General features: G+C 42.3%; 1 protein-coding gene across 4 annotated transcripts in view; it reads right to left on the bottom strand.

Moving 5' to 3' along the window:
• LMAN2L (lectin, mannose binding 2 like) overlaps positions 1-24137 on the bottom strand; it is a 30278-nt gene that overhangs the window by 4761 nt on the left and 1380 nt on the right. Inside the window, exons 2-7 of one of the 4 annotated variants that reach the window (XM_038551149.1) lie at positions 23975-24093; positions 20649-20766; positions 19781-19863; positions 2666-2698; positions 1218-1379; positions 1014-1128 (exon numbers count right to left, since the gene is read on the bottom strand). In XM_038551149.1, coding sequence (XP_038407077.1) covers positions 1014-1128; positions 1218-1379; positions 2666-2698; positions 19781-19863; positions 20649-20766; positions 23975-24093 — 630 coding nt within the window. Of the gene's footprint in view, positions 1-1013; positions 1129-1217; positions 1380-2665; positions 2699-19780; positions 19864-20648; positions 20767-23974; positions 24094-24137 lie in introns of those variants that run through there. The other 3 variants (XM_038551150.1, XM_038551151.1, XM_038551152.1) reach the window with 3 other exon arrangements.

Genomic DNA, 24137 nt, shown 5'->3' with positions numbered 1-24137 from the left:
AAAATCTTTAAAAAAAAAAAAAAAGAAGTTGTCAACAAAAAAGTCCTTAAAAGAAAGACCAAATTTCTATTTAGGGATATCCTACAGGCAGAGAACAGAGACTTACTAATATAGACAGTATTACTAAATATCTAAAGCAAAGGACTCCTTCAGGTAAACAAAAATAATTCTATTTCATACTAGCTATAATGAATCACACTAGTCAAAAAACCCAAAAGTTCAGTGCCTTACCTCTTCTCAAAAGATGTTTGGATTAAGCTCAAGCGAAGGGACAGAATATAGAAGAGGAAGCTACAAATCGAGGACAAGGAAGAAAATCCAGAGATAGAAAAGTAAAAGAACCAGGTATTATTAATGCCACATAAATTAAGCAGGAGTTTCAGAATAACTGATCAAACCAGCCAAAGAGAAGACAAAGAGGACCGAGAACAGAGTACCATATATGGTGAGGAAATAGAAGTAGCTTTGATGAGAATAGTGCTGAGGGCCTGGCTGAGATACCTGGGAGGTCCGAGTGCAGTGATGTAGAGCGGTGGATGGCCTGAAAACAGAAGCACCTATACACACAGCACATTCAAAACTCTGAGCACAACGAGGGTCCTGGGGTGAGTTAGAAGAGGGGCAGCAGAATCAAGGAATTTAAGGAAAAGCTTTGTTAAGAGAAGGGGAGCTCAGCACAACAGGAGATAGATGGGAAGGAACCAGACTACAGAGGGGGCACCAGAGATACCAAAGCATGGAACTCCAAATACAGGCTGGAAGAGCTGGCTTGCTGAAGAGACAAACACTCCATTAGCACCAACCATCTCCTAGAGCCAACTGCACTAGGGTAACCTAGGCAGGGGGGTCGGGGGAGGTTTATGGATACAAGAATGCCAGAAGATAAGCACTGTCTGGGTCCTTGCTTCCCACAGCTCTGCTTGTCTGGCTCTCCTCCCTGAGAAGCCTCACCAAGGTCCAGCTCCCGAGACATGACCTCAGTCAGGACAAATAAAGAGTACATGTGGCAGTACCCGAGAGATCCCCAGTGATGGAGGAGGTGCCAAAGTAGTAGCCCCGGGGCAGACGGACCCCAGGCACCTCAATGCAATCCCTCCACTCGTGCTTGCCATCAATGTCCATCATGATCTAGAATAAAAAGGAAAGATCAATCAGGGCCACAAAAGCAGGTGCAAGATAGCCCATGCCACCAACTGGTCCAGAAAACAAGGACTCACCGTCAAATGTCTCTTGACATAGCGAATCACAAGGAAGGTGTCGTAATGCAGATTGCGGACGATAGCCGTACAACCCCCTAGCTCCGTAGGCCGCCCATCCCGCTCATGATCGTAGCTGAGGGAGCCATTGTTCACCATTGCTGAGATATAGGGGAATACCCGCTGGGAATGCAGGGAAGAAAAGCAGAGGACAGTAAGGAAGTACTCTTAGGAATGCCTGTACAAAAGCAACAGGAATTTTGCACATACAAGCTGAGCCCTTCCAGACCAGACGACCACTCCACCTTGTCATTAGCAGCCCCTAAGAACGCACACTCAGATGGTTACGCAAAGGATATGGCCCATGAAACTGAACGCTCTACTTGCCTTCAGGAATCCTCCTTGCTACCAATCTGGTGGGCCTAAAAGGGCCCCTCTAGAGTCTGACTCTAATCCTTCCAGAGATCACTGTTTGGCATTTATTATATATACATGGCCCAGGACCAGTGCTTTTCTTTATATATATATTTATATATCCCCAGTTGCCATGTAAACTTCTTGAAGGAAAAAATCACAGACTTTTGTGTCTCTACCTTCCATCCCTGACAACCTCCCACCCCACACCTTCCCACCTCGTCAGCATTTTGCACATAGCAGGCACTCTAAAAATACCTGTTTGATCAGGGAAATCTTTCCATTCCAGATAGCTCCTTTCAAATTCTCAAATCCTGGGCAGCCCTGGTGGCGCAGCGGTTTAGCGCCGCCTGCAGCCCAGGGTGTGATCCTGGAGCCCCGGGATCGAGTCCCACATCAGGCTCCTTGCATGGAGCCTGCTTCTCCCTCTGCCTGTGTCTCTGCCTCTCTCTCTCTCTCTCTCTCTCTCTCTCTCTCTCTGTGTTTCTCATGAATAAATAAATAAATAAATAAATCTTTAAAAAAAAAAATTCTCAAATCCTATGAGCATAGGATGGATGCTAAATGGATGAGGACTCAGAAAGAGCACTGCCAGAACCAGGCTGCTAGCTGGTGTTCTCCAGCTACAATGACTGTTCTTAGCTGAAAGACCTTCCAGGACACTTAAGCTTCACTACACATAACTTCTTCCAGTAATACCGTGGGCAAGTTCTCCCACTGCAAGTTTCCTCGTATGCTACCCATCCTCCCACCTACTTCAGAGGCCCTGGCTCTCCAATGGAGTTGGAGGAGTGAATGATGGGCTAACCATTTAAGAACCAGCCCAGTGCTGAGGCAATGCAGAGGCAGGGTGATGAAAAGAGAGGAAATATGACTCATGCCACTTCTTGGTGACCTCCACATTGTCCTCAACAGTCAACATGCAAGGTGGAGATGCAGTCAGAATCAGAGACTGGTGACTCTCAAGACAACAGCCACATGGGTGTGAACAGGAGCAAATGCTGGGTGGACACATAGGGAGTTAGGGATGGCCATGATGGGTCAAAACTGAGTACCTGGACTCCTGGAGAATATCGCCTCTTCTGGGCCTGAGAGGGTCCAGCAGGTTATTATAAAAACGAGAGAGGACACAGAAGACAGGAGACCAGGTCAGAAAGAAACAGCCATGGAAGAGTTTTGACCCAGCTGTGGTGGATGAGCAAACCAATGTGAATCCTCAAACAGAATTGTAGAGTCTGTAGAGGGCATTTAGCAAGTTCTTACACCCCTCAAAATAATGGGCAAAACTATATGTACAGATACTTATATGTTTTCTAAGAAGAGGGTCTGTTATTACCCGATTCTCAAAAGGGGCCCAGTAGATAAACCTCTTTAAGGCTTTCAGAAACTTCATAAAATAGCGTTTACTTATGTCTCTGAGTCAGAAGGCCAGGCCACATGTTTTGTCTGTACCCAGACGATGGTATTTCTGTAGCAAGGAGAGACATAAGACTGACAAATAGGGCTAAATTCTTCCAAATTCAAAATGGTGTTTACTGCCCAGGATCTCAGCATTCAGCTCTTGCCCAAAGGACAAAAATCCCACCACTTAAGAGACAATGGAGTTAACTCTGATCCAAAGGGATCATTTACCCTCAAACTGAGCCTTATGGACATATATTTCCAAAGAACTGTTGTCATTCTAACCTACAACATGTGTGCAAGGAAACAGCACTGAGGCATGATTTAGATTTAGAAAACTCATAAGGGGGCAGCCCCGGTGGCGCAGCGGTTTAGTGCCGCCTGCAGCCCGGGGTGTGATCCTGGAGACCCGGGATCGAGTCCCACATCGGGCTTCCTGCATGGAGCCTGCTTCTTCCTCTGCCTGTGTCTCTGCCTCTCTCTTGCTCTCTCTGAATGAATAAATAAATAAATCTTTAAAAAAAAAAAAAGAAAAGAAAAGAAAACTCATAAGGCTTGAGGATATTTAGCTTTGGTCTAGAAAACTGTTATAATTCTAAGCCATTAGCAACAAGAGATATCCACACAAACTCAGCACAGCCCTGCCCTTCAGGAAGGATTTGTGAGGGTATAGAGCCCAAAGCATTCCTTCTTCTAACACTTAGCGAGCACCTATTAGGAGCCAGGCACTGTTCCAGATGCCGGGGGTTCATAGAACTGACATTAGAGTGGAAGAGACAAATAATAACAAAGTAAATAAAATTATTTCAGAGAGAGGTACCTGGCTGGCTCAGTCAGAAAAGCATGCAACTTTTGATTTCAGGGTCGTGAGTTCAAGCCCTACATTGGGTGTAGAAACTACTTAAGTAAATAAAACTTTAAGAAAAATTATTTCAGAGAATAATAATGCTATGATGAAAATAAAACAGGTAACATGATAGACTGACAAGGAAACAGTTCTCTGAGGAGACAATATCTGAGTTGAGGCTTCGGTCGTTGGAGGGAGCCACCAAGAGATCTGCGGGCATTAAGAAGCATGAGGTGGGCATATTCGAGGACCAGAAGAAGACATCAGTGTCTGAAACACAGCTAATGAGGAAGAGGTGGGTGCAAGCTGAGGCACAAGCCAGATCACACTGGGCCTTAGAAGCCACAGTGGGGAGCAGAGGCTAAGCCCCAGAGCAGCCTCCCACTGCTTTGCTCTCATGCCACTGGTGGAATATGTACAGGACTACAGAGAGGTATGAAGTGATATCAGTGGGTGACCCAATTTCCAACACTCTTCTCTATAGCTATCATTTAGAACAAGGGAATTTTGAGTATATTGTCATGCTATGTACAGAAATGGGCTTCTGACAAGAATGCCCATGACTTCAGTGAACAATTAGGGAAAAGAAGGGGATAGGAATGCCTGGGTAGCTCATTTATCAACCCCAGTACACATGGTCAGAAGTTTATGTGGCATCTTTAAAGAAGCTTGGACAACTGTCCTTAATCCCTGGGAGCCCTCTTCCCAAGACTGGTGAGGCAGTGGGTTATCGAGTAACAGCCAGAGCTTTCCTGCTACAATCACCTGTGGGGCCCTCAGAGTCTCATTCAACAGGTAAAGGGGGGCACAGGATTACGTATTTTCCAAAAAGCACCACAAACGGTCATAATGTGCAGCCAGACTTAAGAGACACTGTACCAGACACAGCCCCCCACTGCTCTGAAGCCGGAATCTGTCTACTTCAGCAACTCATGACTTGGCCTTCAACTTTTCACCTCACACTTGTAGTAAGTCTTTAAATGCCCTCTTATTTTCCATGCCCAGTCAGGAGTTCTTAAGTGTTCCTTGGGAAGCCACTAATTTCACATAGCAGCTCATTTTCTTTCCTTGGAAAGCACCCTATATATAGCTAGAACCGAAAGCTGAAGAATCACTCAGACTCGGGCAAGGTGGTAGTTTCATTCCTAATTTAAGAGTCACTAAAAATTAGGCACTCCTACCTACCATCCAAATGATTATTGCCTGTAGGGGGAAGAAATGTTTCCAAATTTTTGTACTACAAGGACACTTAAAAAAAAAAAAAAAAAAAAAAAGACCCTCTACGTGGTAATTATACTTTCAGCCTATCTTGGCTGAAGGGAGACCTATGAACTTATGGATTCTGTGCTAAAATTCCACAGACCCCAAGAACACAAGTAATTGTAAACCACTAGACAGAAAAAGGAGCCCACGCAGCCTCCATAATCAGAGAGACTTGGGTTCTAGCTGCAGGTGTACCCTGAGAGCTATATAACCTTGAGTGGATTACACTAGCTTCTTGAAAATCCATTTCCTCCCTGTAAGCAGGGAGGAGAACACAGAGCTCTCAGAGCTGATCATGAAGATGAAATGAGATATATGTAAAGCCTTTAATACAATGTCTAGCATTCAGCTGGGAATCAACAAATGTTCATTCGATCAAAGACTAATGAATTTTTAGATACAAATGCTATTCACCATAAAATCTTTAAAGAAAGGGGGGGGCACCTGAGTGACTCAGCAGTTGAGCATCTGCCTTCGGCTCAGGGGGTGACCCCAGAGTCCTGGGATCGAGTCCCATATCAGGCTCTTCGCAGGGAGCCTGCTTCTTCCTCTGCTGTGTCTCTACCTCTCTCTGTGTCTCTCATGAATAAATAAATAAAATGTTTAAAAAAATACTATTCACAGACGCTTATACATAAACAACAAACCAAATATGCATCTTTTAGAGCAATAATTCCCAGACCATTGACTGTCACAGACCAGGAAAATCTCCAAAAAATGTTGGGGCTTAATGGGTTTCCCTTTTTGACCTATAAACATTAAAACACAATAATGACAAAAGAACCATCTCTAATAAACATTCTCAAAAGAAAATTTTAACACCAAAAAACCCTTTAAATTTCATAATGAACAATTTGGCATTTATGAAAAGTCACTTTACTATTCCTATTCTTAAGACCACTGAAACTTGTTACCAGCAATACGAGTTCATGAACTAACATTTAAGAGCCACTCTCTTAGAGTCGTTTTTTCCAACCTAAGGTTGAGTGCCGTGGAGAAAGCTGGCCAAGTTTGCTCTCTGCAACTTAGATATGAAGAAAAGGAGGGTGGGAGAGGAGAGGGAGAGAACAGAGCCACAATAGCTACTGCCAAGATGTCTGCCCGATGTCCCTTGGGAATGGTATTTAGTGGTGTGAATGAGAATAGCTAGCATTTTTGGAGTACTTACTCTGTGCCAGGCACTATAGTCAGTAATGTGCACATACTCACATTCATTTATTTCTCACAACCCTAAAAGGTCTTAGTATCCCCATTTCATTGGTAAGAAAACTTGTTTAAGTAATAAAACCAGGATTTGAAGTCAGATAGTCTCGCCCCAGAACCCTGGCTCAATCTCTATGCTTCACTGTTCTCAAATTTATTTGGAAAAGTGATTAGTATGTACTGTTAGAAAACAACAAACAAAACAAAAGCTCTTGGTCTCTAATATACTCTTAAATACAGAAATATTGGAGAATAGTTCCAGATTTTAAAAAAGAAAGGGGCGGGGGGGGGGGGGGAGGCCTGGGTAGCTCAGTTAGTTGAGTGACTCGGTTTTGGCTCAGGTTGTGATCTCAGGGTCGTAGGATCGAGTCCCATCTCAGGATCTGCACTCAGCGCAGAGTCTGTTTGTCCCTCTCCCTCTGCTCCATCTCCAGTTCACGTGCTAACAAATAAATAAAATCTTAAAAGAAAGAGGGGCGCCAGTGGCTCAGCCCGTGAAGCATCTGACTCTTGATTTTGGCTCAGGTCATGATCTCAGGGTCATGGGATGAAGCCCCATGTCAGGCACTGTGCTCTGTGAGGAGTCTGCTTAAGATTCTCTCTTGCCAAAAAAAAAAAAAAAATTCTCTTGCCCTCTACCCCTCCCGCACCGCTCTGTGTGTAAAATAATAAATCTTTTATATATATATAAAATAAGGATCCCTGGGTGGCTCAGCGGTTGAGCGCCTGCCTTCAGCCCAGGGCATGATCCTGGGGTCCTGGGATCGAATCACACATCAGGCTCCCTGCATGGAGCCTGCTTCTCCCTCTGCCTATGTCTCTGCCTCTCTCTCTCTCTCATGAATAAATAAAATCTTTTTAAAAAATTTTTTTAATTAAAAAACAAAAAAGGGGGCAGCCCCAGTGGTGCAGCGGTTTAGCACCGCCTGCGGCCGGGGATGTGATCCTGGGGACCTGGGATTGAGTCCCGTATCAGGCTTCCTGCATGGAGCCTGCTTCTCCCTCTGCCTGTGTCTCTGCCTCTCTCGCTCTCTCTGAATGAATAAATAAATAAATCTTTAAAATAAATAAATAAATAAATAAAAAGATGAACGTGAATAGTATTTACCATACTCCCAATTTTTGTCTAAAATTTTCTAAATTGAAAAAAGGTTTTGTTTGTTTGTAAAGATTTTATTTATTTATTCATGAAAGAGAGAGAGAGAGAGAGGCAGAGACAGGCAGAGTGAGAAGCAGGCCCCACACCAGGAGCCCGATGTGGAACTCGATCCCGGGTCTCCAGGATCACACCCTGGGCTGAAGGCGGCACTAAACCGCTGAGCCACCCAGGGATCCCCGAAAAAAGGTTTTTAAAAACACATTATGTTAGGGGCACCCGGGTAGCTCAGTTGGTTAAGTATATGCCTTTGGCTTGAGTCATGATCCCACCTCAGGCTCCCTGCTGGGTGGGTGGGGGAGTCTGCTTCTCCCTCTGCCCCTCTTACACACACACTACCTCCACCCACCCGCTTGTGCGCTCTCTCTCTCTCTCAAATAAATAAAATATTTTAAATAAATAAATAAATAGGGACGCCTGGGTGGCTCAGCGGTTGAGCGTCTGCCTTCAGCCCAGGGCGTGATCCTGGAGTCCCGGGATCGAGTCCCACATCGGGCTCCCTGCATGGAGCCTGCTTCTCCCTCTGCCTGTGTCTCTGCCTCTCTCTCTTTCTCTGTGTGTCTCTCATGAATAAATTAAAAAAAATATTTAAAAATAAATAAATAAATAATATGTTAAAACACACACACACATGCTCAATATAATGCAACATTCTTGTTTTTAGAAAGATATTTGTATGCTTTTTGTTTTAGCCTTTTTGATTTTTCTGTAATGAGCTTCTATATAAAAACAAGACTTAATAAATCAAATGCCTCTTCTACAGCGTCTCCTTCCACATCTCCATGTGACCCTCCCCTTGGGTCACTAGCAGAACACACTCACTGCCACTTCCACAGATAGGACACTTTTTAGACTTCCAAAACTTTGTAAGTTGCTGGTCCTACAGTTATCTTCATCTAACCTTTTAAGCAGGGATCTGGATAAAGAGCCGACTGGTTAACTCGGCAATATCATACTATTCAGTAACAAGATCTGCCCATACTATTCTTGGGTAACAAGATCAGTAAAATTCTCACCACATCACTGGGCAGCAATGAAAAGACCCTTGCCCCACTGCCCCCAAACAGTTGCTAACCTATATTAATGATTGTGCCCCTAAGTCTCAAAGCTCCTCAAATAGAAGACACAGAAAAGTGGCCTTCAAGTCAGTTGACTGCCTTGGAAAATCCTCACATACTTGGAACATTATCCTGATCTCTTTAAACACATGGGATAGGGCAGCCCCAGTAGCTCAGTGGTTTAGCGCTGCCTTCAGTCCAGGGCGCGATCCTGGAAACCCTGGATCGAGTCCCACGTCGGGCTCCCTGCATGGAGCCTGCTTCTCCCTCTGCCTGTGTCTCTGCCTCTCTCTCTCTCTCTCTCTTTCTGTCTCTCATGAATAAATAAATAAAATAAATAAAAATAAACACATGGGATAATTTTAATCCCATTTATCTTAATTGTGACCCCACTAGAAATAAACCCAAATAACGTAACTTGAGGACTTCAATAGAGTGCTCTAAAATCAGGAAACTAAACTTTGGGTATGCCCCAAACCCAAAACACTTGAGTTTATAAACAAGTGTCAAAAGATTCAGAATACAGTCTAATATGTATACTTTTCACTGCTACCTATCATTCTAATTGTTTATGACTATTTCTTGTTAACAAAAAGAGGTATCAACTCTATAGATCCTGCCTACAGTTCTACTTTGGGGCACCCATAAACCTCTTAAAAACATATGCAAAATCCTATATCCCCTGAATCTTGCTATGTGTCTACCACTTTTGTCAATATAGTCAAAAGGGTCAAAACCCAAAGAAAGGTAAAGAACTAACCCAGAAGGATCCCTGGGTGGCGCAGCGGTTTGGCGCCTGCCTTTGGCCCAGGGCGCGATCCTGGAGACCCGGGATCGAATCCCACATCGGGCTCCCGGTGCATGGAGCCTGCTTCTCCCTCTGCCTGTGTCTCTGCGCCTCTCTCTCTCTCTCTCTCTCTGTGACTATCATAAATAAATAAAAATTAAAAAAAAAAAAAAAGAACTAACCCAGAGCTAAGTGTCCTCTGGAGCATTAGCTCTTGCTTTCTTCCTCTTCTCTCCCTCTTTCACTATCTCAGAAAAGAAAGCTTCTCTTCTTGTCTTCATTCAATTCTAAAAGAAAGCCATATATCTCTACTTTCCTCAAAAACTAGCTTTCAATCTCAGTGTTGTTTTTTGTTGTTTTGGTTTTTTTGACAGAAAGAGAAAGAGCTTGTGAGCACAAGCAGAGGGGGTGGCAGGCAGAGGGAGAAACAGGCGTCCCACCGAGTAGGGAGCCCAATGCAGGGCTCAATCCAAGGACCTTGGGATCATAACCTGAGCCAAAACCAGACACTCAACTGACTGAGCCACCCAGCTGCCCCAATGTAGCTCAGCGTTGATGCTCAATCACATCCAGAGAACTTGCCAAAATTCTCTAGACCTAATTTCCAAAGGAGTCTCTTTCTAGAAAACAATGCCTCACCTATGACTAAGTCATATCCAAGCTGGTGGATAACAAGAGAATTTAAGAAGCTGTGGAGTTCCTTTCCTGATATAAAGATTCTTTCTGCCAACAAAAAAGAGACCAAGAAGGATCAGTGTCTTCATCACTTGAGAGAATGTGTTTTTAAAGTGGATGGGACCAGGGCAGCCCCGGTGGGGCAGCGGTTTAGTGCTGCCTGCAGCCCGGGGTGTGATCCTGGAGACCCGGGATCGAGTCCCACGTCAGGCTCCCTGCATGGAGCCTGCTTCTCCCTCTGCCTGTGTCTCTGCCCCTCTCTCTCTCTCTCTCTCATGAATAAATAAATAAAATCTTTAAAAAAAAATGGATGGGACCATATTGTTAATTTTCTTCCAGTTTCTTTTTTTTTTTTTTTTTTAAGATTTTATTTATTCATTCATGAGAGACACAGAGAGAGAGGCAGAGAGAGAAGCAGGCTCCCGGCAGGGAACCCAATGTGGGACTCAATCCTGGGATATCAGGATCCCTCCATGGCCGAAGGCAGGGGCTCAACCGCTGAGCCACCCAGGTGTCCCTCGTCCAGTTTCAAAGGAGAAAAATGTCACCATCTCATAGACTAGACAAACAAGACTTCCAAGCTGGCTTGATCTAGGAAGAGCAGTGAGCTATAATTCCCACTCTCCAATCAGCTGTTTCGGCCTCCTGGGGTAAGATCCAAATAAATGTCTCACCAAGAAGAATGAGGGCCAAAGCTCAAAGGACTACAATTCTGTGCTCTCATTCCAGAAAAGCTTCTTGTCATCATACTCTGATTTCAAGTGAAGGAAGACATTCCTGCTTCAATGCTACTGAGTTCCCTGAAACTTTTCACCAATATCTGGGTTCTTTTTTTTTTTTTTTTTTTTAAGATTTTATTTATTTATTCATGAGACACACAGAAAGGGGCAGAGACATAGACAGAGGAAGGAGCAGGCTCCATGCAGGGAGCCCTAAGGACCACGCCCTGAGCTGAAGGCAGATGCTGAACTGCTGAGCCACCCAGGCTCAATATCTGGGTTCTCATGAGAAAATGACCATCACCTAATGACTTCCTAGTACCAAGAAAGATGGTCAGGTCATATATATTTCGATCAACATTTTTTAAAAAATAGCAATGCTGTGATATAATTCATATACCACCTAATTCACCTATTTAAGGTCTATAATTCAATGGTTTTTTAGTACATTCACAGAGTTAGGATTATGATTGCCACAATGAATTTTAGGACATTTTCATTACCCAAAAAAGAAGCCCTGTGTCCATTAGCAGCCGTTCCCCACCCTCACCTCCATGTCCAGGCAAACCATTCGTCTACTTTCCTTCTTTATAGACTTACCTATTCTAAACATTTCATATATATGGGATCATACAATGTGTGGTCTTTTGTGACTGGCTTTTCACTTAGCGTAATGTATTCAAGGGTCATCCACATTAGAGGACCTATCAATGCTCAATTATTTTAATGCTGAATGATATTCCACTGAATGAATATATATTTTGTTGAGGCGTCTGGATAGCTCAGTTGGTTAAGCATCCAACTCTTGATTACAGCTTACATCATGATCTCAGGGTCATGAGATCAAGCCCTATGTGGGGCTCCCCACTCAGCAAGGACGCTGCTTGAGATTCTCTCTCCCTTTTCCTCTGCCCCTCTTCCTGCTCACAAGTGCACACTCTCTAATAAATAAAATATTTAGGGGCACCTGGGTGGCTAAGCGGTTGAGCATCTGCCTTTGGCTCGGGTTGTGATCCTGGGATCAGAGTCCTGCATCGGGTATCTGTAGGGAGCCTGCTAATCCCTCTCTCTCTGCCTATGTCTCTGCCTCTCTTTCTCTGTGTCTCTCATGAATAAATAAATAAAATCTTTTAAAAATAATAAATAAGGGGATCCCTGGTGGCTCAGTGGTTTGGCACCTGCCTTCGGCCCAGGTTGTGGTCCTGGAGTCCAGGGATTGAGTCCCACATCAGGCTCCCTGCATTGATGCTGCTTCTCCCTCTGCCTGTGTCTCTGCCTCTCTCTCTCTCTCTCATGAATAAATAAATCTTTAAAAAATAATAAAATAAAATAAAAAATAAATAAAATCTTTATATATTTTTGTTTACTCATCAGTTGATAGGACATTGAGTTATATCCACTTTTTGGCTATTATGAATAGTTCTGTTATGAACATTCATGTAACTTTTGTGTAGACATGATTTCAATTTCTTCTGGGTATATACACCCAAGAGTGGAATTTCTGGATGATGTAAACTCTGTATTTAGACTTTTGGAGCACTGACCAACTGTTCTCCAAAACAACAGCCCCAATTTTACATTCCCACCAGCAGTGTATGAGAGTTCCAATTACTGTGCACCCTTACCAACACTTATCATTTGTCTTTTTTATTTTAGCTATGACTAAATAGCCATAAGTAGGTGTTAAGTAGGATCTCATTATGGTTTTGATTTGTATGTCCCTACTGGTAAATGATGCTGAGCATCTTTTCATGTGTTTATCTACCCTTTGTATATCTTCCTTGGGGAAATACCTATTCAGATCCTTTGGTCATTTTTTTGTTTTTAATTTTTTTTAAAGATTTTATTTATTTGTTCATGAGAAACAGAGAGAGAGGCAGAGACATTGTCAAAGGAAGAAGCAGGCTCCATGTGGGATTCCATCCCAGGACTCTGGGATCATGCCCGGAGACAAAGGCAGACACTCAACCACTGAGCCACCCAGGCATTCCAGTCATTTTCTTAAGATAAAAATTATTTTTAAGTAATCTCTACACCCAACATCTCTACACTAAAAAATGAAAATTACTCTTTTTTTTTAAAAAAGATTTTATGTATTTATTCATGAGAAAAAAGGGGGGGGTGCGGGCAGAGACACAGGCAGAGGGAGAAACAGGCTCCATGCCGGGAGCCCAACGTGGAACTCAATCCCGGGTCTCCAGGATCACGTTCTGGGCTGAAGGCGGCGCTAAACCGCTGAGCCACCTAGGCTGCCCTGAAAATTACTTTTAAGTAATCTCTACACTCAACTCAAACCCAGAACCCTGAGATCAAGACTCACGTGCTCCACCAACTGAACCAGCCAAGTACTTGAGCCATTTTTTAATTAGGTTGTCTTTTTCTTTCTTACTATAGAACTATATCTAGAATATATAAAGAAGGGATCCCTGGGTGGCGCAGCGGTTTGGCGCCTGCCTTTGGCCCAGGGCGCGATCCTGGAGACCCGGGATCGAATCCCATGTCGGGCTCCCGGTGCATGGAGCCTGCTTCTCCCTCTGCCTGTGTCTCTGCCTCTCTCTCTCTCTGTGTGACTATCATAAATAAATAAAAAATTAAAAAAAAATAGAATATCTAAAGAATGAATCCTTATCAGATATAGAATTTTCATTTTTATTTTCTCCTATTCTGTAGGTTGTCTTTTCACTTTCTTAATGGTATACTCCAAAATACAAGTTGTTTGTTTAAGTAGACTCCATGCCCAGCACGGAACCCAACGTAGGGCTTAAACTCACAACCATGAGATCAAGACCTGAGCTGAGATCAAGAATCGGACACTCAAGTAACTGAGTCACCCAGGCACCTGCCACTGAAGCACAAGTTTTTAATTTTAATGAAGTCCAAAACAACTATTTTTTTTCCAACTCATTTATTATTTTTTTGTGGCTTTTGTTTTTGGTGTCATATCTTAAAAACCTTTGCCTGACCCAAGGTAATGACAAATTAACCCTATGTTTTCTTCTGAGACTTGTATAGTTCTAGCTTTTACATTTAGTTTTTCAGTTCATTCTGAGTTAAATATTGTGTATGATAGGAGGTAGGGAACAATTTCATTATTCTGCATCCACCAATTGTTAAAGACAGTTCTTTCCCCCATTGAATTGTCTTGACAGTCTTATCAAAAATCAACTAATCATAACTGTGAGGACTTATTTTTAGACTTTCTATTCCATTTATCTATAGGTCTATCCTTATGCCAGTACCACACCATCATTATTACTGTAGCTTTGAAATGAGGAAGTATAAGTCCTCCAACTTTATACTTCATTATCAGTATCATTTTGGGATTTTAAAGATTTGTATTTATTTGAGAGAAAGAGAAAGCATAAGCCAGCGGGGAGGGAGGAAGGGAGAGGGAGAAGCAGACTCCCACCTGAGCAAGGAGCCCCACATAGGGCTTGATCCCAGGACCCTGAAATCATGATCTGAGCCAAAGGCAGACACTTAACAGACTAAGCCACCCAGGAAACCCCATCGGTATTATTTTGGCTACTCTAGTTTTCTTGAATTTCCATACTGATTTCAGGATCACCTCGTCAATTTCTGCAAAGAAGCCAGCTAGGCTTCTGACAGAAAGGGAATGTATCAAATCTGGAGACCAATGCAGGGAGCACCATCATCTTAACAATATAGTTGACCCTTCAACAACATGGCTTTGAACTACATGGTCCACTTCCATGTCAATTTTTTTTAAATACAAAAACAGTAGTATAAATGTAATTTCTCTTCCTTATGATTTTTTTTCAAGATTTTATGTATTTATTCAATGAGAGACACAGAGAGATGAGAGAGGCAGAGACATAGGCAGAGGGGGAAGCAGACTCCTTGCCGGGAGCCCAAAGCGGGACTCGATCCCGGACCCTGGGATCACGCCCTGGGCCGAAGACAGACACTCAACCACTGAGCCACCCAGGCGTTCCCCACCTTATGATTTTTCTAGTAACATTTTGTTTTCTCTTATTTTATTGTAAGAATACAGTACACAATATATATATAACACATACAAAATGTGTTAATCAACTGTTTATGCTAGAAGTAAAGCTTCTGGTCAATAGTAGGCTATTAGTAGTTAAATTTGGGGGCAGAGTCAAAGTTACATGCAATTTGTTGCCTCCGGGTTGGGGGGGGGCAGTCAATGCATCTAACCTCCACACTGCTCAAGGATCAACTATACTAAGTTTTCCAATCCATGACATAAGATATCCTTCCATTTACTTAGGTCTTTATTTTCTTTCAATATTAAGAGTATGCTTTTATTTGTTAAATTTTTAATTTTTTTTAATTTTTAAATTTTTTAAAATTTGTTAAATTTATTTCTAAGTATTTTATTCTTCATGATAGTATAAATGGAATTGTTTTCTTACTTCCATTTTCTGACTGTCCAATGCCAGACTACAGCAATATAATTGATTTTTGTTTGTTGTTTCTTGCAACCTTGATGAATTCACTCATTAGTTCTAGTTTTCTTGTGGATCCTTTAAGATTTTTTATATATATTATGTCATCTACATAATAGTTTTACTTCTTTCTTTACAATCTGGATTATTTTATTTCTTACCCAACTGCCCTGAAGAGAACCTCCAGTACAATGTTGAATACAAGAAACAAGAACAGAGGTGCCTGGGTTACTCAGTCAGTTGAGCATCTGACTCTTGGTTTCAGCTTGGGTCATGATCTCAGGGTCCTGGGATCAGGCCCCACGTCAGGCCCACACTCAGTTCATCTGCTTGGGATTCTCTCTCCCTCTGCTCCTCCCACTCATGCTCTTTGCTCTCTCTAAAATAAATGAATCTAAAAAAAAAAAAAAAAAAAAAAAAGGAACAAGAACAGATCCTTGTCTTTTTCCTGATCTTAGAGTAAAAGTATTCAGGCTTTCACAGTTAAGTATGATGTCAGCTGAGGGTTTTTCCATAGATGCCCTTTTATCAGGTTGAAGAAGTTCCCTTCTAATCCTAATTTGTTGAGTGTTTTTATAATCCTAAAGATATTACATTTTGTCAAATACTTTTTTACATCTAGTGATATGATCATATAGTCTTTGTCCTTTATTTATTTATTTGTTTGTTTGTTTTTAAGATTTTTATTTATTCATGAGAGACACAGAGAGAGAAAGAGACAGAGACATAGGCTGAGGGAGAAGCAAGCTCCCTGTCCCGGTTGGGCAGACACTCAACCGCTGAGCCACTCAGGTGTCCCTTTTTAAGAATTTTTGAGGGAAAAAAAAAAAAAAAGAATTTTTGAGGGATGCCTGGGTGGCTCAGTGGTTGGGAGTCTGCCTTTGGCTTGGGTCATAATCCCAGGGTCCTCAGATCGAGTCCCACATCGGGCTCCTCACAGGGAGCCTATTTCTCCCTCTGCCTGTCTCTCTCTCTCTCTCTCTCTCTCTCTCTCTCTGTGTCTCTCATGAATAAATAAAATCTTAAAAAAAAAAAAAAAAAAAAAGTTTTGAGAACTGGTATTAACTCTTTCTGTTTGATAGAATCAACCAGTGAAGCCATCTGGAGACCCAGGCTTTTCTTAGTGAGTCACTTTTTATTACTAATTCAATCTCTTTACCAGTTATGGATCTATCCAGATTTCCTATTTCTTCCACTAACATTTTTAACAACCACTTGTGATCTGGCAACCTCACTATGGCACAGGTAGTATCCTGTACTCCCAAATAGTGAAAATCTTGACTCACTCACCTAAACCACAATTTCTATATTGCTAACAGGGAAACTGAGGTTATGTTACTTTTAACAATCTGTCCTGATTTTAGAGAGTCAAGCCTAAACTGAACTCCCTCACTCCCTTTTCAAATGCCTTACTGCTTGCTAGTATTTTCCCAGTATTTCTTCATGAACAAATGTGGTAGCAGGTTAAGCTGAGCAACAAGGTCATGTGCTCTGGTGACAAGGAAACAGGAAACCAAAACATTTTTACCACTATCTTGAGGAATTTGATGAATTGTTCCACCCCTGTCCTGCCAGCAGCTTGTCCTCCTCATCCAGCCAGCACATATTCTATGTAACATTTACAAGTTTTCAAAAGGTACCATATTTGTAACCCTCTTCTTATGTACTCAAAAATAATAAAGCAAAATAATGAGACTGCAGGCTAGAATCAAACCCTCTACCTGTGTGTCACTGATATATTTTTTAACCTTTCTGCACTTCAGTTTCTTAGCCATAAACGTAGAGATAATAATATCTACCCCCAAAGAGTTGTCATATGTAAATAATACACATACAAGCGTTTGAAACAATGCCAAGCATCTTTATGTATGATATCAAAATAAACTATGCCGCCACCAAAACACACTAGATTTTACCCTCTAAAATAGTACCAGGTTGTTGGAATGTAGAAAGGAGTATATTTCCTATACTCTAAGAACTCTAAGAACTGAAATTATGTAGGAGATGACATGAGAATAATAAACGTCTCCATTCTCAAGGAAATCAATCTGGCAAAAGAAACAATGGATGGGACGAGATAGAGCATCATAATTAAGAGTACAGTCTCTGGAATCTGGTAAAGTCTACCTTTTATTGGCTGTTACCTTGAACAAGACACGTCTCCAAGTTTCTGTACCCATTAGTAAATGGGAAAAAATAATATTAACTATAAAGAGTTTTGATGAGGATTAAACATTATCTATAAAGTACCTGGCACAGAGTAGCTACCGAATAAACAGAAACCACTTTTGTTAGTTTTCTTAAATTTCATTTTAATAAACAAATAGGTTTAACAAGTAAATAATTAACAAGGAAACAACCTCATGTTGGTCCAGGAGTTCCCAATCCTGGCTACATATGTGACTCACCTGGAGAACTTTGAAAAAGTAAGGTTGCCTACACTACAACTAAGACAAACAGATTTATACTCTCTGAGGCTGGGGCCTGGACATCAGCATTTTTATTTCATTTTTTAATAGATTTTGTTTATTTATTTCAGAGAGACAGTGTGTGCACATAAGAGACGGAGAGTGACAGAGGGAGTGGAAGAGAGAAGTTTCCAGTAGACTCGATGCTGAGCACCGAGCCCAATGCAGGGCTTGATCCCATGACTCTGAGATTATAACCTGAGCCAAAATCAAGAGTCTGATGCTTACCCAAATGAGCCACCCAGGTGCCCCTGGACATCAGTATTTTTAAAGGCACTCTAGGCAATTCTAATGTATAGCTGGGAATAAGAACCATAACTAGCCAGAAAAGAAGTCTTGATTTTTACCAACTGAAACTAATTTTATCAACATCTATGCTTCTTACAAAATAAGCCCATCAGATCTGCCCTCTTAAATGAGAACTATTATTATCTGAGGGTGAAATGGAAGCTAACAGAATCTGAACAATTTATTTTTGGAAGAAGCTGAGAACCAGATTTAAAAGTCCAGTCAAGCCCTAAAGCCCATACCTCTTACTCAGATGCATCTCTAACTATCCTCAGCATGACTGCAAACCTAGTCATAACATTCTCCTCATTAAAATTCTTTATAGCACTTACCCCCTTAGAATAAAGCCCAGACTCCTTAACAGGAACACCTCACTTCAGAATCTGGCCCCACAGTGTGCATGGTGAGGATGAGTCACATACATTCGGTTGGCTCTGGTGCTGATCCAAAAAAGTCAAATCACCAACCACCCAAGGAGACACTACTCAAACTCAGGTGCCGGTCAACTTGCCCAACAGGGAACAGTGTTAATACTAAAGAATGAAAAAAAAAAAAAAAAATACTAAAGAATGAGAACAGTGGCCTCCTGAAATTGTGCAACAAGGCAAGACTGCTGGCTGTTTTTCTTTCTAGTCTCATCTCTCTCTGACCTCGTTTTTTTCCTCACACTCACTGTCCCTTCTCTCACTTTATCACCTTAACACACGCTTTTCCCTCTGCACAGGACACTGGTTCCTAATTCTGCAGACTTCAATGTAAATGTTACTTTCTGGAAGAAGTCTCCCCACCACCACCACCACTACCACACTGTCTGGCTCCAGGTGAGACGTGCCTCTGGGTCTCCTACAGCACCCCACAGTTCCATCAGCACTCTCATGCCTCAGTACTACTGAGTGCAAGGACCATGCTGGGCTTGCTCACTAACTCTCAGCACCTAGAAAGTGCCTACTGATAGTGAAGAGGAGCCCAGAGGCAATAGGGAGAAGCTACTCTGTAACTGTCTCACAACTCAGGTCTCCCATTCCACTTCCATATGGTAAACTCTGTGGGCAAGCTAAAAACTGTTGAATCTGGATTGAATATGTGATGATGTGTTCTTCCAATTTTTAAAATAAGCATGAGATTTTTCAGAAAAAGCTTTTAGGGGAAAATGAGTTCTGTCTCCATCCTTAATCCTGCCTTTTTTCCTAACAATTATTTAGCTACAGGATACCTATCAACAACCTGTCATAATCATTTTCCCACCATCTGATGACAGGGCCATCAGGCAAAGAGAGTACAAACCTGTTGGCAGTATAAGAAAGTACTAAACAACCCTATGGTCAATTAACAAAAAGCAAGAAGCTTCTCCCAACAGCCAGATAATCGGAATGCAATGAAATGCTGGCACTCTGTCAATTTCCTTTTACAACCTTTCCTCCAGGAGAACAGAATTGCTCTTCAGGTCTAAAAACAGGAAGAAGAAAAGGATGCTCGAAAGAGTGAAAGAGCTGCAGAAGAGAGCACAGTGGTGATCTATTAAGTCAGGGGAGCTGAGTTATATAAATTCAGCTTGCTCTGGTACAGGCCTAGGAGCCAAATCACCAATCGGCCAAGTATGCTCAATTCCAGCAGCTACCTATTGTGCACAAGAGAACACTGTTAACACTCAAGAGAAAGTCCCCAATCATGACAGCCATTCCCAAAGGACTGTGCACCATAAACAGTTCTCTCTAGAAAACTCTGACAAGGACATTCACTTTTCAAGTTCAACAGATGAAGGAATTAGAACCAAACCCCTCACTTTCTATCCCCTGTTCCCTCATGAATATTGCTGAGGCAAAGGACTATGATGTCAGTGCAGCTGACCTAAGCTCTGACACTTGCCATTACCTCTTGCTGCTTCTCCTCATTGGGGTACGTGTCTACAAATACTCCCAGCCCCACAAATTTGTCCATGTTTCCAAACACAGGCCCTAGAGAGAGAGAACAGATGATGAACAATGAAATAAAGCCAAGAGTTGATAAAGGAATAACATATCACTATGATGGAGGAAAAAGTAAAATTCAAATGACTCCCAGGCCTCTCTTTAAGATGAGAAAACGTATGTAAAAGCACCCAGCAAAATGCATGGCCTGTAATAAGCACCCAATAAAATCTGTAGCTGTTTGTTATTGAAGGCAGGGGAAGAGAGAAGGCCACTGCAATGTTGTTTAGCACTACAACTGCTCCCTGGTCCAAACCGGTTGCTAAGGTGCCCCTAAAGAATTCTGGTTCACAAACACTTGGTGACAACTATGCTCCTGAGAGAGAGCTGAATTCCCAAGTTCCATTTCTCATTGCAAAAGAGATCAGGTCAAATCAGGTTGAGTTTGCCATGTCCTTGGAGCAATGGCTCCCACGCAACTCCTAACTCAAGGAGTTCTGAGACCATTCATGCACATGCTAGGAAGAAGTCAGCTCACCCAATCATCAGTACTGGGGAGAGCCAGTGCTTTCACCCAGCCAACAGGCCACGTGGACTCAAAAGGAATCCAGAAGGAACTCATAAGCAAGATACCGCCCCAGGATGAGTCAGGTTTAGCTGCTTTACCAGGACTCAGACCCCATTCTAGAGACTAGACAGGCTGGCCTTCATCTGCAGACATCAAGGTAATGGGAAAACTGCTGGCACTGTGGGGATGTATGCTTCTCAAAAAAAGGGCACATGAGAAAGCAAACCTGTTGCACCCCACACAAGAGCACCCAGAGCCCCAATACCTGGCTGCATCCGATCCTTTGTGTACCAGATTGCCAAGCCATCCCCATGCAGATTCTTCTTCCCTTGTCCATGGATTTTGAAGTGCACCTGCAACTCCCAGTCCCTCAGGAAACATGGCTAGAGTGAAAAAGACACTGGAATCAATGAACAGCATAAAATCTGAAACTCCGCAAGCCCTTGCCAGCAGTCTACAGATTTGGGAAACATAAATGCAGGTAATACGAGGCAAAGGGTTGAAACTAAAATCTATGACTTGCTAAGTGTTTGCGTCATAAAATTAAACAGGTTGAGCCATTCAACTGCATATGATATTTGTATGAAAAGTGAGTAAGCCGGGATCCCTGGGTGGCTCAGCGGTTGAGCGGCTGCCTTCAGCTCAGGGTGTGACCCCAGAGTCTCAGGATCAAGTCCTTCATCAGGCTCCCTGCGTGGAGCCTGCTTCTCCTTCTGCCTATGTCTCTGCCTCTCTCTCTCTCCCTCTGTGTCTCTCATGAATAAATAAATAACACCTTTAAAAAAAAAGGGGGGGGTGGGAATAAGCCTTCCAATTATCTTCAATATCTCCCAGCAGAAACAGGATAGTACTCCAAAGTTGAAAAAGACAAGAGACTGCTCAGATTACTATGATCTTACAGCAAAGCACCTCAGCCTATAGAAAACAAGTGGCTGAGTTAGCACTTCAGATCATCCCTCTGACAGAAAGATTCTAAAAAGCCTGGATTTTAAGAAAGGTCAAAGCCTCATTCATTACAAAAGAATTTTAAAAAGAAAAAGCTAAGTCATTATGCAAAGGTTTCCAGGAATAATTAACAGTTATATAAACAACTCTAATTAGCTAGACTTGGCCCTATGCCAAGCTGAGGGGCAAGCCAGAAATCCCCAAGAAGTTGAAAGTTATAGTCCCCCAAAACCTCAAGCCCATGGCCAAAAAGCATAAACCTACCAAAGGAGAACACCACCACCCCCATCACAGGGACAGCCTTGTTGGAAAACCATTAAGGAGATGGGTACTAATCAGACTCCTGTGTTTGTTCTTTGGGTTTTTTTCCCTTTAATTGTGTATGAAAAGCTTGGAAAAATGGAGAAGGAGGTAAGTGGATGGCTAAGTGTTCCAATAAGGTGAACAATTTCAAGGAGAAAGCAGAGTAGGTATCTGGCTTAGAGAAGCTCCTGATTAAAGGTCCCTATGAAGAAAGAAGAGAATGAGGAGCAGATAGGCCAGCAGGGGTTCAGCCAGAATCTTAAAAGAGATTGTTCCGGCTCTTGAGCAACATATTGCTAGGTCATTTGTAGTTTTCATTTTTAATTTCTGGGAAATCTTCCATTTAGGAGCACATAGTCAAATGAAAGGGGCAAGGTTACTTCTGAATTCACCAAAGAACCCTGCAATTTCTGATAGCTTACCCTACCTTGAGCCCAGCCCCTTTGCTGTCCTTCTGGGTTCTTCTTTTTCTACTATTTCACTTAGATATCAGGACAAGAGTGGGAATGCTGCCTCACAGCTGGTGGGTAGGTATTATTTCCCCTGGGATGAGGCCAGGGCCAGAGAGTTTCACCCTGAGCCAAGAGGTGTCTGTCACTTATCCTCGGCCTCCTCTTAGCACAATGCCATATGCTTTTGCTCAGGGCTACGTCTCACAGAGCTTCTGAGGCTTGGCTGTACATCACATTCACCTAAAGAGCTTTTAAAAATCCCAGTGGCCACAGGCATCAACTCCAACGGACAGCCAAATTTGAGAACCATTGTTCAAACAAATACATTCTATTCGAATAACTCAGAAACTCCAAAGCTCATTCTGATATAGTCAGAAACAACAGCAACAAAAATACAGTATCAAAGAGTCTGAAAAAGGGCAAAATAACTAGATCCTAAAACTAGAACTATTGCCAAAAGAGTTCTGTAAAGGCAGCTAGCAAGACAACAGCAAAGCATCTAGCCTCGGACATAATCATTAGGTAACCAGAGACCCCCATCAATGAAACTTCTAATAGATGCATAACATAACAATGCATATTTCTGTAATCATTCTAACTTTCCAAAGCATTTTCATTCCTATTGTCTTGTTTTCACAATAACCCTAGTGGGCACGTAGAAGGTATTACGAAGTTTCATTTAGCAGATGGAGAAATTGAACAATGAGAGAATTAAGTAACAGTGAGGGCTCACAGTGGGTCTGTGATACAGCTGAATCTGGAACCCAAGTCTGTCCACTACTAGCCCTTTGCCTCTCCTACCAGAACACACCTCCCTGTACTCCGTCCAAGAATGAGTTCAACACTACAATCTGGGTTAAGAGGCCAGCTTGTACAAACAGCTCATGTAGAAACTTCTCTTATTCCTCTGCTCTGTTAGAATTCTCTGCCACATAAAACGAACAGAGAAAAGAAATCGTTCTCTTTGCTGAGATTCACTTATCTATGACCGATGATCAAAACCATGAAAAAGTAAGTTCTTAGCTTACAAGAACCCAAGAGAAAGTATTAAAGGATGCCAAGGTCATTCCCAAAAGTAAAGTGGTCATAAAAGATTTAGAAAGAGCCCTGGAAACCAAAAAGAAAGCATCATCTTACACGTGTACAAAATCACAGTGCAGCCACACCAGGAATACTGCGTTCACTTCACTTCTTGCCACCATACCTCAAGGAAGACAATGTAGCTGGAAGAGGTCCAGAGAAGGACAAATAAAATGACCAAGGGGCTCAAAGTGGCTTTCACATGAAAATAAAGTTTAAAACCAGACTCTTCAGGGGGATCCCTGGGTGGCGCAGCGGTTTGGCGCCTGCCTTTGGCCCAGGGCGCGATCCTGGAGACCCGGGATCAAATCCCACGTCAGGCTCCCGGTGCATGGAGCCTGCTCCTCCCTCTGCCTATGTCTCTGCCTCTCTCTCTCTCTCTCTCTCTCTCTCTGTGACTATCATAAATAAAAAATAAAAAAAAAATAAAATAAAATAAAATAAAACCAGACTCTTCAAAGTGAAATAACAAGAGCGGATACTGGGATGAAGTTTAGGATGAATTTAAAAGAGCAGACTTCAACTTTACAAAGTAATTAAGTATGAGTTAAGCTGTTAACCTCCAAGAAGTAATACTATCAGGTCAATCAGGAATTAAAGACATTTCAGGAAACACAATCATAATGGCTTATTTGCTATAATTGGAGCAATCGAGAGCATTTCCCTACGTATCTGACTTCATTATGAAGGTCATTATATTCTCTGAAATGACAATCCTTGATATCCAAAGAAAACGAAGTACTGGGGAACAGTAAAATTAAGTCAATATGACTTTCTGGGTCACCAACACAGGAGGAGGAAAGATTCTTACCACCCGGTTCCAGAGGGCACCCTGTTTACTTTGCATATCTGGGGTAAGGCGGATATACTGGGTCATCACCATGGCATTGCCCATCAGATTCCATAGTGAGGAACTGCCTGTGCCCACACCTACGGGGAGGAAGTAGATCAGTTCATACTCTTCCACACCAACC

Source organism: Canis lupus, chromosome 10 (genome assembly GCF_011100685.1).
Source record: "Canis lupus familiaris isolate Mischka breed German Shepherd chromosome 10, alternate assembly UU_Cfam_GSD_1.0, whole genome shotgun sequence".
Lineage (NCBI taxonomy): Eukaryota > Metazoa > Chordata > Mammalia > Carnivora > Canidae > Canis > Canis lupus.
This window is presented reverse-complemented; position numbering and strand designations above follow the sequence as displayed.